This window comes from Varroa destructor, unplaced genomic scaffold (genome assembly GCF_002443255.2).
Source record: "Varroa destructor unplaced genomic scaffold, Vdes_3.0 BEIS01000006.1, whole genome shotgun sequence".
NCBI classification, from domain to species: Eukaryota; Metazoa; Arthropoda; class Arachnida; order Mesostigmata; family Varroidae; genus Varroa; species Varroa destructor.
The window spans coordinates 10,607,463-10,621,161 of record NW_019211459.1 but is presented as its reverse complement, the minus strand read 5'-3'; the positions used below and the strand labels follow the sequence as shown (position 1 = coordinate 10,621,161).

General features: G+C 43.9%; 1 protein-coding gene across 5 annotated transcripts in view; it reads left to right on the top strand.

Annotated features, from left to right (window-relative positions):
* The window catches only part of LOC111252724 (N-acetylglucosamine transporter UNC93A-like), an 86,282-nt gene that overhangs the window by 41,015 nt on the left and 31,568 nt on the right, over positions 1 to 13,699 (top strand). For all 5 annotated transcript variants that reach the window (XM_022811047.2, XM_086992544.1, XM_086992545.1 and 2 more), the window contains 2 exons: positions 4,304 to 4,523; positions 5,083 to 5,253. In XM_022811047.2, the coding sequence (XP_022666782.1) occupies positions 4,304 to 4,523; positions 5,083 to 5,253 (391 nt within the window). The remainder of the gene's footprint in view (positions 1 to 4,303; positions 4,524 to 5,082; positions 5,254 to 13,699) is intronic.

The window sequence follows — 13,699 nt, the reverse complement described above, 5'->3', positions numbered from 1 at the left end:
TTTTCTTAACCATTGTCGTCCCTTAGGTTGAAAGAACAATCGAAGGTCGAGAAACTATTATAACGAGATTTGTCTAAAGAAATGCTACTTGCGTATGAAATTGCGTCAAATTCTATTCACGCCAATCTTTTTCGATCATTGTTACCTTCATAAGTGTGAATCTACTGGATTAGGTACATCGTCAACTTACTAGGCAGATAGGCAGGAACGAAATCAAGGTTTATATTCGGCAAGCACACCAAGGACGCGCAAGGAAGTCTTTTTTGCAGAAGAGCGTTTCCGTAAGAAAGACGTTTTCGGCACTACAGTAGACTAGCCTTTCCTTTCTGTCACATAAAAGTTAGGTGGCAAAATGGAGGTAGTGAAAATTGTAAGGAGCATCCTAAGATGGCTCTAGATAAACAACCACAATCAGTGGAGTTGCGCTTCGACTACGCGCAAAAGCCATAACACGTATAGCAGTTCACCAATATTGACCAATTGATTGATTGATTGACAATAAATACAGTTCAGTCAGAGAAAGGAGAAAAACATGAAAAATACAGGTGTTAGAAGCCACATTAATAGCGGGTAGGCATGTCACATGTTCAACTTTGATATTCTACTTCCAAGGACTCATTAGTATGTATAGTATAGGCGTAACACGGTAATTACAAGATGATTTCCTCCTTCCCTAAGCCTTCACACCATGTTCTTAGGTAACGTCTAGTTCTCTTCCGGCCTTTCTCTCTTTGAGGTAAAGTTCGATTTTTCTCTACAGTAGCTATCGACTTAATTTACACAAATACTTCAATCATGTATCACTTAACACCTGGCCTTCTTTATACTGGCAAATCCGTAACAACCAGAGTATTAAAAGGGGTTTGGGGTACTCATCATCACGGAGGAATTTCCTCTGGCTTGCGTTTGCTTACTTTTCCGGAATTTGCGTGCGTTTTTGTCCCATGGAAACGCCGCATTCCATGGCTTCTGCCCATGTTCCCTTCGCCGCTTGTTGCTGTTGCAGTTGTCGCCAAACTACATATGGGCGCAGCCTCACGTCGCGTCATGGATAACTAGAACTTGAGGCGACACAATTAGATCGCATGATAACATAGACAGTCGGGTTTCGAGTTGATCTTGAACCATTTCATTTCGCAAATTCGTCAACGCGGAGCAATTTTGGCTGATGCCCCAGGACCATTAGCAGCCACAGCCTCTGCGAGCAAAGACCTTCGTTTTGCTTATACCGACACAATAGCGGGTATTCGTTGGAGCGGTGATGATGGGGGAGCCTCTCTTTGATCAAATCGTGGGCGTAGCCCGTGGCGACAATATCATTGCCTTCCATTCATTACGTCTCATAGCGTCTCCGGCGCTACGAAGAGCAAGAGCCCCGCGATAGATTAGCGCCGAGGCATGGCAGTATGATATAGGCGAGCCCAGCCAATTCGACCCTCACCAAAGAAACGCAAAATATAAGTGTCGTAGAAATGGTAGTTCCCATAGCCGCTTGCTGCCGACATCGCCGATGATGTAGGCTTAGGCATTGCCGTAGTGGCAGCAACACCGTGTTTGCCTTATACGTGTGATGGTACGAGCAGTACAGGCGGAAGAAAGCCGTGCGTGTCCGGCTGTTTTAGGAGCAGGAAAGACCGACCACTATCGCAAGATAAGGCTACTACTGCTAGCGTGACGGTAGGCGAGCCTTCGTGCGTCGCCTTCTAGCTTGGCCGGTTCTCCTCAGGCAGAAGCGAGAGTCTGACCAGACAATACTAGACTAGTTTTGTCTGGCCAGAAGTCCTATGTGAGCTTTAGTATCACAAGCCAGCAACATGCAGGCCCATTTGCTTGATTCTGTCAATGATGATGGAGTGGTAGACGCAGTCTTTTGGCCCTATATTAAGCCGCTTAGCCGGTGGATGGACGCTATTTATTCGGCATACACAAGTCGCATGTAACACTCTAATTTTTTATTGAAAAGTGCGCTGACTTATATAAATGGACACGTTGGCACGCTTAATTCAAGATTATTTTAATCAAGTTATCTATAGGCGTATACCAGTTGGCATTCCATGTGTGGTTCCCTTAACAGTAATTACGAGAAAAGAGCATAACAGGATAGTTCCGCAGACCAATATTTGTATGGCAAATATATATACATATACCAATCCAGTTGTTTTCGGAAAGCATGTAGCTGACCTTCCTCACATGTAACGCGTGCATATATACACAAGATCTGTTCAAGCTGGGATTTTCTTTAGACAAAAAAGATATTTGAACGAATTTTATGCAAAAAGCTAATTCTAACGTTCGTGTTATCTATCCGATACAACTTCTATTCAATTCGATTAAAGCTCCGATTCGGGGCCTACCACTAAACCACTTTTAGGCTAGTTTAAAAATTCTTGTTCCAAATATGTGAAGGGCTTGAAAGCACAAGTGAACTAGACCACGTTGTTGGACCTCCGTTCAATCGGGTTCGATCCATCGTACTCGAACGGGCCTAAATCTGCACTGTACGACGACTGTATTAGCTTACTCCAGAACATGCTCGTAGTTGAAGACGCGCGGTCTCGCACAAACCGGTTAGTATGAACAGACGTACTATCCTATTGGAGAGAGATATGACCCTAATTTGACGCTTCAGCTTTCTACGGTCGTATAGCAGTGCGTAGAACATACCGGCTAACTTCTTCAACGATGCGTTCGCGTTCGTGAAAAAAGCATAATGACGTGGCGCACTTTTTCTGTGTGATACCACACGCGAAACACGACGTTCGGCCGGAAATTTATTTTCACTCACGATAGGCGCATCCTCTAAATTTTGACCGTGTCACCGGCAGGTTGATTTTTGCATTGGTGACGAACATTTCTCCGTCAAAGAAGAATCAAAGACGATTTGCTGTTTCATCCTTGAGGGAAACGAGGTATAAGCGACACCAATCCAATTTCCTGGTTCTATCGCTTTCGAAAAGCATATAACTGGCTGTCATCACATATAACGCGCAGCCGAGGTTTTTCTGAACAATCAATAAGCCTGGTAGGCGTACTCACACGACATTGCTCTTGAGCGACCTGGGCAAAAGGAAAATAATCCAAGAATATATTTTTGCAAGGTGTAGGTGAATTGTGAAGTCCGCGCTGGCCTAAAGCCTGCTTGTGCTATTTCTACGGCTGTATACATGTTCGCGATGCAGTGCACTATCGATATGGAGTAACCATAGAAGTTGATAATTTCGGCGGTGGTTCGGCCCACGTGTCGAAGAAGTTCGCTCGTAGTTGATTCTCTCGTATTACAAAAACAACGCCATATTGCCCGCCAGAGCTGCAAATTTATTTACATCCCCCTTTGAATGAGCTTTTCCTTAATAATACCCGTTCTGGATGAACGCGTTAGCCCAGACCTTCAACGACCAGTTAAAAACATCCCCTCTGCAAGTTTACCATCCTGCGTATGTATATTGCATATATGTGTTACTCACCAGTGGAAATGAGATTCAAGACTTCGCAGCCCAGTATCGCAGCTCGACAAGCAGTGACTGCCAACGTTTCGAAGGCAGTTGCATCATACAGAAATAAACAAAAGCGCATTATAAGTTCCGAGTAAGCATGTTACTTTTGAGTCTTCTAACGGCATATCGCGTTAGTTTACTTGATTGGTTAGACTCTGGTTAGGGAAACCCGTCGTCACTTTAAACTACTATACTCTATGTATTTTAAACTCACACCATTGTATCATTGTAGAGTATCTTCAAGGTGGCCTTACCTTTCCCTGGGTGAAGCTCATTGAAATGAACTCTATCTACCTGTAAACAATGCCTGTTGACAATGCGCGCCTAACAACCTGCTGTTTTGCGACCGCACTTTTTAAGCAAATTGGTTTATGGTGAGGTCAAGCAAGCAAACAGTGTTTCTCATTTTTTCTTTCGTCCTAATTTCTAATTTTAGCATTTACATTTTAGTTATCGAGACATTCGAGTCCTATTTAGATAAACCTTTGAGTGTCCTGGATAAAAATTCAATTGTGAAAGATTCGCTGTTCTGTATTCCTATAGGACTCGCATAAAGCAATAGCTACCGACATTTAAGAACAACCTACCAATATTCTATCGTGTTCTAATAATTTCCAGTACTAATATTCGATCCGTAGTAGGTGGTCAGATTCTATATATTCACGGCAGCATCGAACTGTGCAGTACGTAAGGCGTGCTTGCTCATCGTTTTAGGCCCACACCTAACATTGAATTTTGTCACTGTCTCCGTTTTTTTGTATTAGCAATTGGTGTGTAATTCACTCTTTTTGGTCTGTTTGCACGTGCAGGGTGAGCGCCCTGACGGACGGTGCTCGAACCGGAGTCGAGCGCCGATTTCTGCGAATGTTCTACGCGTTAGCGAATTGTTCCCGTGTCATCGGAACCGTGTCGCTTTTGTTCATGGTCGCGTGTACGGCGGACGTACAAACATACGAACGTCCACACAGTCACACGGTGCACTCCGAGTATTTCAATGACGTCAACGTAGAGGCAGGAAGAGTTAGCAAGGTAGGCAAAAAGCAAAGACACTAGACAATTTTCCATAGGTTTGGGATTCGACAAATACGCGTAGACTGAAACAGATCGAAAATGATGAATGAGTGCTGTATTTAGTTGGAACTAGCGTTTGCATCAAACGAATGCAACAAGTTGAGGCGTTTTGTTCGTCGAAAAGTTATTTTTAATAGTATTCCTTTTTGCTGCTGCATTTTGCTGCTACTCATGCTAATATGGATTTTGCCTACATGTTTCACATAACAGGTTTACATCTTGATCGCGTAAAAACCACCGTCTGGTTGGCAAACGCTATCATTTAGGTTACTATCCCTTATTATTATTATTATTAAACGACGATAAATTTAGCGAAAGTGTAACTATGTGTGGCTTAGCCGTTGGTTAAATACATAGGTTTCAATTATACTTTCGTCACGATCATTGTGACAAATCGTGTCACCATGAACCCCGTGTATCTGCATCGCAGTAGTCTCGCTGTCGCATTACTGTGCATACGAGCATATACTAAATAGACCTTTGCTGTCTGTCGGTTTCTCCTGTGTGCACGTTGCAGGGCTTCGTAATGTGCAGTTCATCGGCTTGTCCATCGGGTCGAGTGGTGCGGAGTCCACCCACCTTTAGCATTTCACTATCACCACTCGTATCGCTATTTGTTGTTTCCGTCTTTCTCGGACTCGTTTTCACTGGCATAGCTCTCGTCATGTCGTTACTGGACAAGTTTCAGGTAAGTATTAAATCTCGTCTTACGAGAGGTGAAGACGCAACTGCTGGGGTTCTGTTTCTCTGTTGTAGCCTTCACACTTTTCTTCTTATTGTCCCCAATGTGGGGCCGTGGTCGATTCGCAGTTCGCGCATTCGTTTGTTAGCCACGAGACTTCGCGGGACTGACATTGCTACCTTAGGCGCCGCTGTCCAACGAAAACGTCTTGTTGCTAAAAATTTGAACCGTCGTAAAATGGATGACAGTCACCTCGATTCTGCTCCCCGCTGAAGGCACAATTGAAACGACTTCTTTCCCAGTTTCTCGATAGCAGCTCGCTTTCTTCACATGATGTACTCCTTTTGCCACCCCTGCTTCATGGCGAGCCCAATAGTTCTTCCAGGGTGTTGCAGACCTCTCTGATGGCGTCATTGTGGCGCGGACAAAAAGGCAGCCCTGAAGAACCATACTTCCCCAGCGGCGACTAGTAGCTATCGACAGCATCATCAATGCAGCAAGCCTCCTGATTCACAGCCGCTCCTTCTCCGGATCGCGTTGTATCTCACTTGGTCAGGTCGCTTCCCATCATGTTTTCGATGGCGGCCACGCTGAGTCGAGGGAAAAGGACCGGTAGCGGAAACCATGGAAACTCATTCCGTAGAGTTGGGGTCGAAAAAGGGACGAAAGCATGTAGACAATCGGTAATGCTTTGAGGACCTTGTCCTTACAAGCCGCAAGTAAGGGAGGGGAAAAACGGAGAGAGAAAGAAATCCCGAAAGAATCGTCTATAGAAGAGCAACCAATAACTATCCGCTACACATGGTGGTACTAAGTTGGGTTCATCTTTGTTGAATTATTAGAATAATATTGATTTAGCAGTACGAGAGAATTGTTGAAATAATGCTCGTGTTTTTGATTAACCTTAAACACACGTCTATGAAGTAGCTTTAGGCAATGAATGTCACCAATGATTGAAATGGGTCTTGAATATTTCAAGAACAAAAATTCTACTTAATTTTACTGCCGGGCGTTGTTTTTTTCCGAACGTTTCATTATCCTTACTCTGTTACTGCGGTACAATGAAAACGAGATCGCAAGTCCTCGTATGGTCTCACTTCCTGTCACACTTAACTAGCGGCGCTTTCCTTCAAAGCATTAGAGAGCCCATTGTGGATTTGTCCGCCATTTGTGGCATCGCTTTGATTACATTCGTTGCAAAACCCGATACATTCTGCGCTCTGCAACGTTGTGGATTGTAGTGCGTATCAGTAGGCAATATCTATCAGGACAGATAGCTACAAATTACCAAATGGACTGCCACCTGCAGGTTTGCTTTAAGTGAATACATATTTAAATTGCATGCAGGTGTCTAGTCAAAGTATACGCCAAGTCTAAGTATAGACCATATCATCGCGTTGGTGGCGGCATGGAGCGCGCTCGGCTGGTGCGAGTAATATTTCTTTATGATGAGACTGTTGCTCTACCCATGACTACCGCTAGCACCGTTCCCTTGGCTGTAGTCCCGGGCTTGGCTTGAACAATCCACACTGGAATCTTCATATGCGAGCAGAATGTTGCGCGAGAACAAATTTTCCCGCCCGTGAAACGCTCACACATGCGCAGTCATTACTGTGCGACGACGAAACGCCCCCTTAGGTACGTTGTTATGTGGGAATGCAAATGGAACGTTAGGGATGCCGCAGATATCAAGTTGTTCCATTGGAAAAGGCCGTCAAGAGCTTGAGTGAAAACCTGTGGGCGAGGTAAACATGGCAAAGCTAGAAGTCCGCGCTAATAATAAGTTTCTCTCGTTGGTTTTCTTCCTTCTTACTTCGTCATAGATATGCTTTTGGACCCATTGCACTCACATACTATTATAAGCTCTGTAGTACGCCAAAGGAAGGAACTATTTACGAAAAGGAGCGGAATGGTGGGCTAGCTAGTTGGTACGTGGCAAAAAGGCATATTGCGTTAGTTAGATTGAGCACCTAATTAAAAGAGTAACTGGAGAGGTTTCTTACTGTGCAAAATAGGGCAGCGTTAAGTATAGGCTTGCTTCGATTTCAGAATTACTTACGTGTTTACCAAAAAATGCTGACCTTTTTTTCAGAAAACAAACCCTACATACAGGCAACTATAGAAAATGGACGATAATTAGGCATAGGTCGCGTCTGGTGGTCATTACTTTAAGGTCCGCTTTAGAATAGGATCTCTCATTCTTTGCCTGTCCTTTTATAACTACTAAGAGATATCACTTGCCAAGTAGGCCTCTCAGACAAACCTACACAGGGAGCAGCTAGATGATCGAGTGACGTTAGCATGTCACCTAGCGTATTAGGTTTCGTTTAAGCGTCGACCACCAGACATTACGTGGCCCGTTAATTGACGTTCCAAAAATTTATGATTGCCTTCTCCTCTTCGCTTGTTTTGAATGATGGAACTGCCCATTACAAAGCCGCCTTCTTCAATTCAACGAGCGACCGGCGGATAAACGCCGGTCGTTGTGGAACATCGAAGCAAATCCACTGTCGCGTAGCAAACAGCTTCGAAGGCCTGGCTTGATGTCACATTTCTGCCGGCCCAACCGCCGTCCTCCCACACTCAGATTTAACATTCCCTTAAAGCTTTGTTCCTCTTGAGCCTTTCGACAACATCCCGAAGACACGGATGTACGAAACCTCCTTATCTGTGTACCCATCATTGCTGCCCCCGCTTTATCGTTATTCGCTTTCGGCTAAATAAGGCAGCACTGAAAAGGGTTCAATGCGGCATCGAGTGTAACGAACAGACGTTTGGGTTAAGCGGTCTTTGCCTGCCGTTTTAAAGGCTTTTGTCGCCACCATCTTCCTGCTTTGGCCGTTAGCTCGAAACATTGTTTCGCTGCATTTGGGATTTGCAATGCTTCGGCCATGTCTGGGTTTATTTTTCCATTCAACGGGTTTGCTGCCATTGGCTCTTTTTCCTCGTCCTGACAGTATCTCTCGTCCCCGCCAAAGCTGGTTTCCCCTGCAGTTGTTCCGCAGCAGATGTCGCTGCCTTTGCCGCTATTGTTGGTGTTAGCGTAAACGATCTTTCCTAATACTTTGGCCATGCAATTCTGATAGCTCCTCGTCGATAGTGCGTTGCTTGCCTCACGTCCTTTGCAAGCTTGGCCTGCTCGTCTGCTCCGGCTGGCTTTGTAGGACCATTTCGGGTAGTCGAAGCGGCGATGGCCTTCGGTTGTCCGTCGCTGGATCTCGGAAGTCCAGGGTAGTCGACGGAACGAGGCCAAGATTGAGGAAGCTCGGGGCAATCAGGAATGAAGGGGTGAAGTTGCAAGACGTTGTTTTGTCGATGCTGCCTTCCGTTAAATCTAACATATTCCGTCCATCTGCTCGACGTTGGAGGTCTTGTCTCTCCCCCTTTTTCAGCGTAGTGGCTGATGACGTTATATTACAACTCATATTTCAACTTCGCTGAGTCAGTCCCCCGACAGTTGGGTCGGTTGGCCAGTAAATGAAATCGAGCAAGGGAAGCGCAACGTGGTGCTAGCGAAGGCACATTAAGAAGCTCCAGCAGCCCAAAGCAACACCAAAGACCGAATAGATTATTTCTGATGCCGGCAGCTTGGCATGATGGCTTTGACCAATAAGGAAACCTGGCACTAGGGGAGTCTACCCATTGGGAATTATGGGGGGATCAGAGCCCTGTTGGAAATATGAAGGAGGTAAGATGTATAGAGAAAGGCAGGTCGAGAGATGGAAAGCAGGAAAGAAATCCCTCTCATATCGAATTTTGTATGCAACCATGGGTCCTCACGTACCAATCGAACAACAACGTTGTTTATGTTATATCGATCACTCGGTTACGATACTTTAACACTGTCCAATAGAAAACGCCAGCTGGCAGCAGGTTTATGTGGGAATTCATATATATTATATAACATAATAGATTCTTACTGCTATGCCATTATGTCAGTGTCAAGTCCAGTATCGTTTGTCCTGTTTTTGTCAACATAAAAACGGAATGAATGCCTACAGCGTGTAAAGGGATCTACTATTTATCGCACAATTGTGATCCGTTTATTCAGCTGTACACTTGAAGACCTGGTACCGACAAGTTTAAGGGGTTTATATTGGTAGGATACACCTATTGTGCTACGTGTGCCATAAAATAAGCGTTGTGCGGCATTTGTCGTACACTGCCCAACTAAAGGTAATGAAAAACCATTATCCGTGATTGCGCAATTGATTGCCAGAAAACAATCGCTAGCCAACGAGTGTATAAAAAGTAGGTCTATTATTTCAACTGTCTGGAGGGTCGCTGTTTTATCACGTATTGTAGGCGCGGATAACGTCAACTGATCCAATTTTCTATTCGTTAAAAAACTTCGTAACTTTGCGAAATTATAAACATAGGTTATAAGCCAGCGTAAAGGCTATGAACAAAAGAATAACCCGTGACCCATTTTTACCATTATCTAGTTTGCCAAAACAGAGATGCCGAAAATCAACGAAATTATATCTATATACAATTGTGATTTTTTTCAATACTTGCTATTATTAAGAGAAACATCACAATACGGTGTTTTATGCATGTGCGCATTAACAAAGTATCAGCAAATATGAAGCTAACAATGCATGTATCGCGTGCAGAAAGCGCCTCCGAATCCAATTAATCCAAATATCGTAGGCCTAGTTTGTATCCTGCATCTGCTTCGATGTTTAACTAAAACTTACGAGAAACGAAGGTTAATAACTTCCCGCCAGCCTTGCCTTCAATAGTTCGAATTTATTAGAGAAAAGCTCTTTGAAAGCCACAGTGTGAGCCTGTGATCAAGTAGTATAACAAGCTAAGAATTTTACACATCCACCATAACTCTTCAGCCTGCCAAACCAGTACTTCTCTAAGTAAGTTCTCTGTTTGATAGGGTAACTTGACTGCGCTAACGATCTCCATAATCTGAGGTAAGGGTAGTTTAGGAGCTGCATCGACACAATAAAAATTCCCTCTATGGGTTCCTTATTTAAAAAGGAGGCGCGAAAACTATAGATGAACAAAGGTTGGTAAGCTTAAAACAATACTTCAGAATAACCACAATATATAATAAGTGACCCTTCCATCAAGGAAAGGATTGGAACCAAGCCAAGACGTTAGAGTTTTGTTTTAGGCAAACAGGCAGCAAGGGAGCTAAAGGTGTAACTAGGCAGGGCTTCTAGCACATCCAGGACCAGTGAAGAAACACCGGTCAAAGCGGCACGTATCAGCTATTGCTGCCTGTACCTCAGAGCAGCCTGGAGGAAATGGGAGACAACAGAAGCCCTAATACGAGAGTGTGATCATTCTATTATGCGTCCCCTTCCGAACAGCGATTTAGAGCAATTTAATCGCCGAGCCAAACACAGTTCTTATCAAAGCCCAAAAAGCTGCAACACCGTTTCGAGCGACGGACACTAAGGACCACCTTACAGTATTTCTGCTGTTGTCTACCTTGCTTTTGATTCCAAATAGGCGCGCATTTCACAGCGACGGCTCAATATTTAAAAGCATGGAAAAGATAGAGGGTTAGATAGGTGGACGGCAAATCACTAGCTGGATCTGCAAATGTGCAGATCTGGCCAACGAGATCCTTGAAACTGTTAGAAACAGTTAGAGTGAGCAAAAGTCTCTTAATGGTTTTGCTGTGGCGGAAAGGTCTGAGTTGGGAAAGCGACGGGAAAAATGAGAAAACCGGACAATTACCGCCGTGTACCGAGCGACGCCGAAGCGGTACCGCGAAACATCGCGCGCATAATATCCCAGCCTATGGTCTGCTGTGCTAACCTTCTCCGACTACATTCCTCTTCTATAAGAGGCGGGTAGTAAGGATAGTCGTCAGGTGCAAGAGAAACTTGTTCCTGATCGGTTCTGGCAGACCGATGCCGTCGAAGCCGCACCCTTGCAGGACTTTGGTGGATTGCTGGCGGGAACAATACAGGTAGCTAGCACCAGCCAGTTTGCCAGTTGACCGGTGAAGCAAAAACATGGCTAAGAGAAAAAGAGGCAAAAGCAAAAGAAAACTTAAAGAATAGGGCACCCAGGGCAAGCACTTTGTCCCAACGAAGAAATCGTCGCACAACGGCTGCTTTTGCTGCTGCTGTAACTCTAGAGCGACGGCAGTCTGACACAATCAATTCAAAAGGCAGAGGCGTTTCCTTGACGCTGATGCAGCTTTGTATTCCTTTTCTCCTTAACCGCCATTCATCGAGTGAAGAATGACGAAATATAGCTAAACAAAGCTAAAGAATGAAAGACACCTAAACCGCTGCCCTGTAGTAGTAACGGTGTAAAGGATACAGTACAATGACAGCGCTGGTTGATTGTTAAAATTTTTTGAGTTTAAAAAGCTGCGGCTTGACGACGGCCAAAGGAAGGAGCTAGGCGAAAATTCAAAAAAAAAAAAAGAAAAAACAACGGAATGTTTAGCTATAGAAGGGTCTTAGGAGAATACGCAAAGGGACAGGCATGTGATGGCGAAGTTGGACAACGGAACTAGGAATCGTTGCCGGATAAGGCCATAATGTGGGGCAAAGGACTTCTATCGCACGTGTTATAATATATGGGTAGCACTGGGAGACAATGGAGCAAAAGCAATACAAGCATACAAACCAATAAACAAATGGACTTTGGCAGATTCTGAGTCAGACGAATTACTAAGTAAGCGTAGATAATGTCAGTGTACAAGTATATTATTAAAAAAAATCATCAGTGGAGATTGATAAGTAAGCTGAAGCAAGCCTTAATAAGGGCGATGGTGAGAAATTCCAAAGATAAGGAGTAACTAAAGAACGTGACATGGATGGACGAATTGGGTTATAGTAAACTATGCCGATTAATACACGCTTGTAGATTTCTATATAAGCGCGTCTGTGCAGTAAGTCTTTAGTACCTCGTCCTTACATTGCTGTGTCGCATTGATTATTTAATGGTGTACTTCGTTCAGGCTGGTTTAAGATGATTCTACCCTGCTACAATTTTTCTAGTGTAGTAAATAGAAAAAAGTCGAATGTAACGAATTCGACAAAAGACTCTATTGTCACAGCCGTTTTGTATGTAAATGTTTTTACAGCTTTAGCCGAAAGCCAAACGTAAGCATGTTTATAAATTTGTTAGCTTTAAACTAGTATAATTTCTAGTCCGCAAGGGTTACATCGCGGCGCGCTTACTTTTGCCGTTGCCTGCGTGTGCTGTCTCCACCGTTTTTCTTCAATCGCCCGATGAAGTCAGCATAAACTCATTACTATTTCAGGCAAAAAAGGGCTCTATAACGATGGGAAGACTAACTAAGATCTGAAATGGTTTTATAGCTCCAATATATATATCACGAATGTTTTAGCCCAAGAACCATTCAGGAGAATAATCTCACATTTAACAATAGGTCCTAAAGTTATCATGGATCTTTCGGCTTTAACAGCGCTGCCCGCTATCCTGCCTCGAGGAGATTTATGTTATACTTTTATACGATTAGAAAGAAAATAGACTATCCCTTTTAAATTTTTGTCTACAGACAGAGATGTTTTAAATCCTGTGCCATTCTATGACAAATCCAGTTCAGTAAAGGTATTTATAGTTAAATTGTATCGTATAAGCATACATAAGAGAGCTTCAAAAACATCTAAACAATGTATATCATCGCGCCGTATGACTCAGCATATTACTCAGATGTAAACTGATGAATAGAGTCTAGTAATCAGGATTGTTTTTAAAACTACAATTGCTTTATCATGAAAGTGATGCAGCTGTAGACCGTGGCAAATACACGGTTCTGTAAGTTTCACCAGTTTGTCTATTGGTACTCAGCTGTGTTCTCGGCTGGTGCCAATTCTAAGACATGACTTAATTTACATCAAATCATTATCTTTATAACGAAATAATAAGGTCCGAATAAACCACTCCACCTTCTTTGTGCGCACGTCCCTTCTCTAAACATGTCCTCTTTCTGCATTTCTAAGAGAAAAAAGAGTTGATCTGAAACGCAACGGTCTTAGTAAGACAGAATGAATTTCCCCAACTAAAAGTGGTGTGCAAGGAACAGAAAGATAGTTCGTTTTCGTGGCTGGCCCATTTCTTCATTCTCCCATCTTGTCCTTTGAGTTTCTCGACCCACCGAAGGGAAACTCACCAAAACGTGTACGAGGTGTCCACCATACAGTCTACTGTGGCTCGCGATGTGCAAAACCGCCCGGTCAGGTTAATCACTACCGACTTGCGCTAATGAGCGGACGCCAAACACAGGCTCTCCTTCTGTTCGACCAAAACAGCAGTCAGCGTAGAAGACGACGGCAACAGTGACACTAAATAGGACGACCTCTTCGCTTGCATGGATTAACCATGCAGCAGCGCCAGCAAGAGTAGAATTGTGAGTCATAGGGGTGATAACTGACGCAGTGCCCGGAAAGGTAAAACCGAGTAGGAGCAGTGGCAGACGCTGCTCGTGCCGCGACCTCAAGCA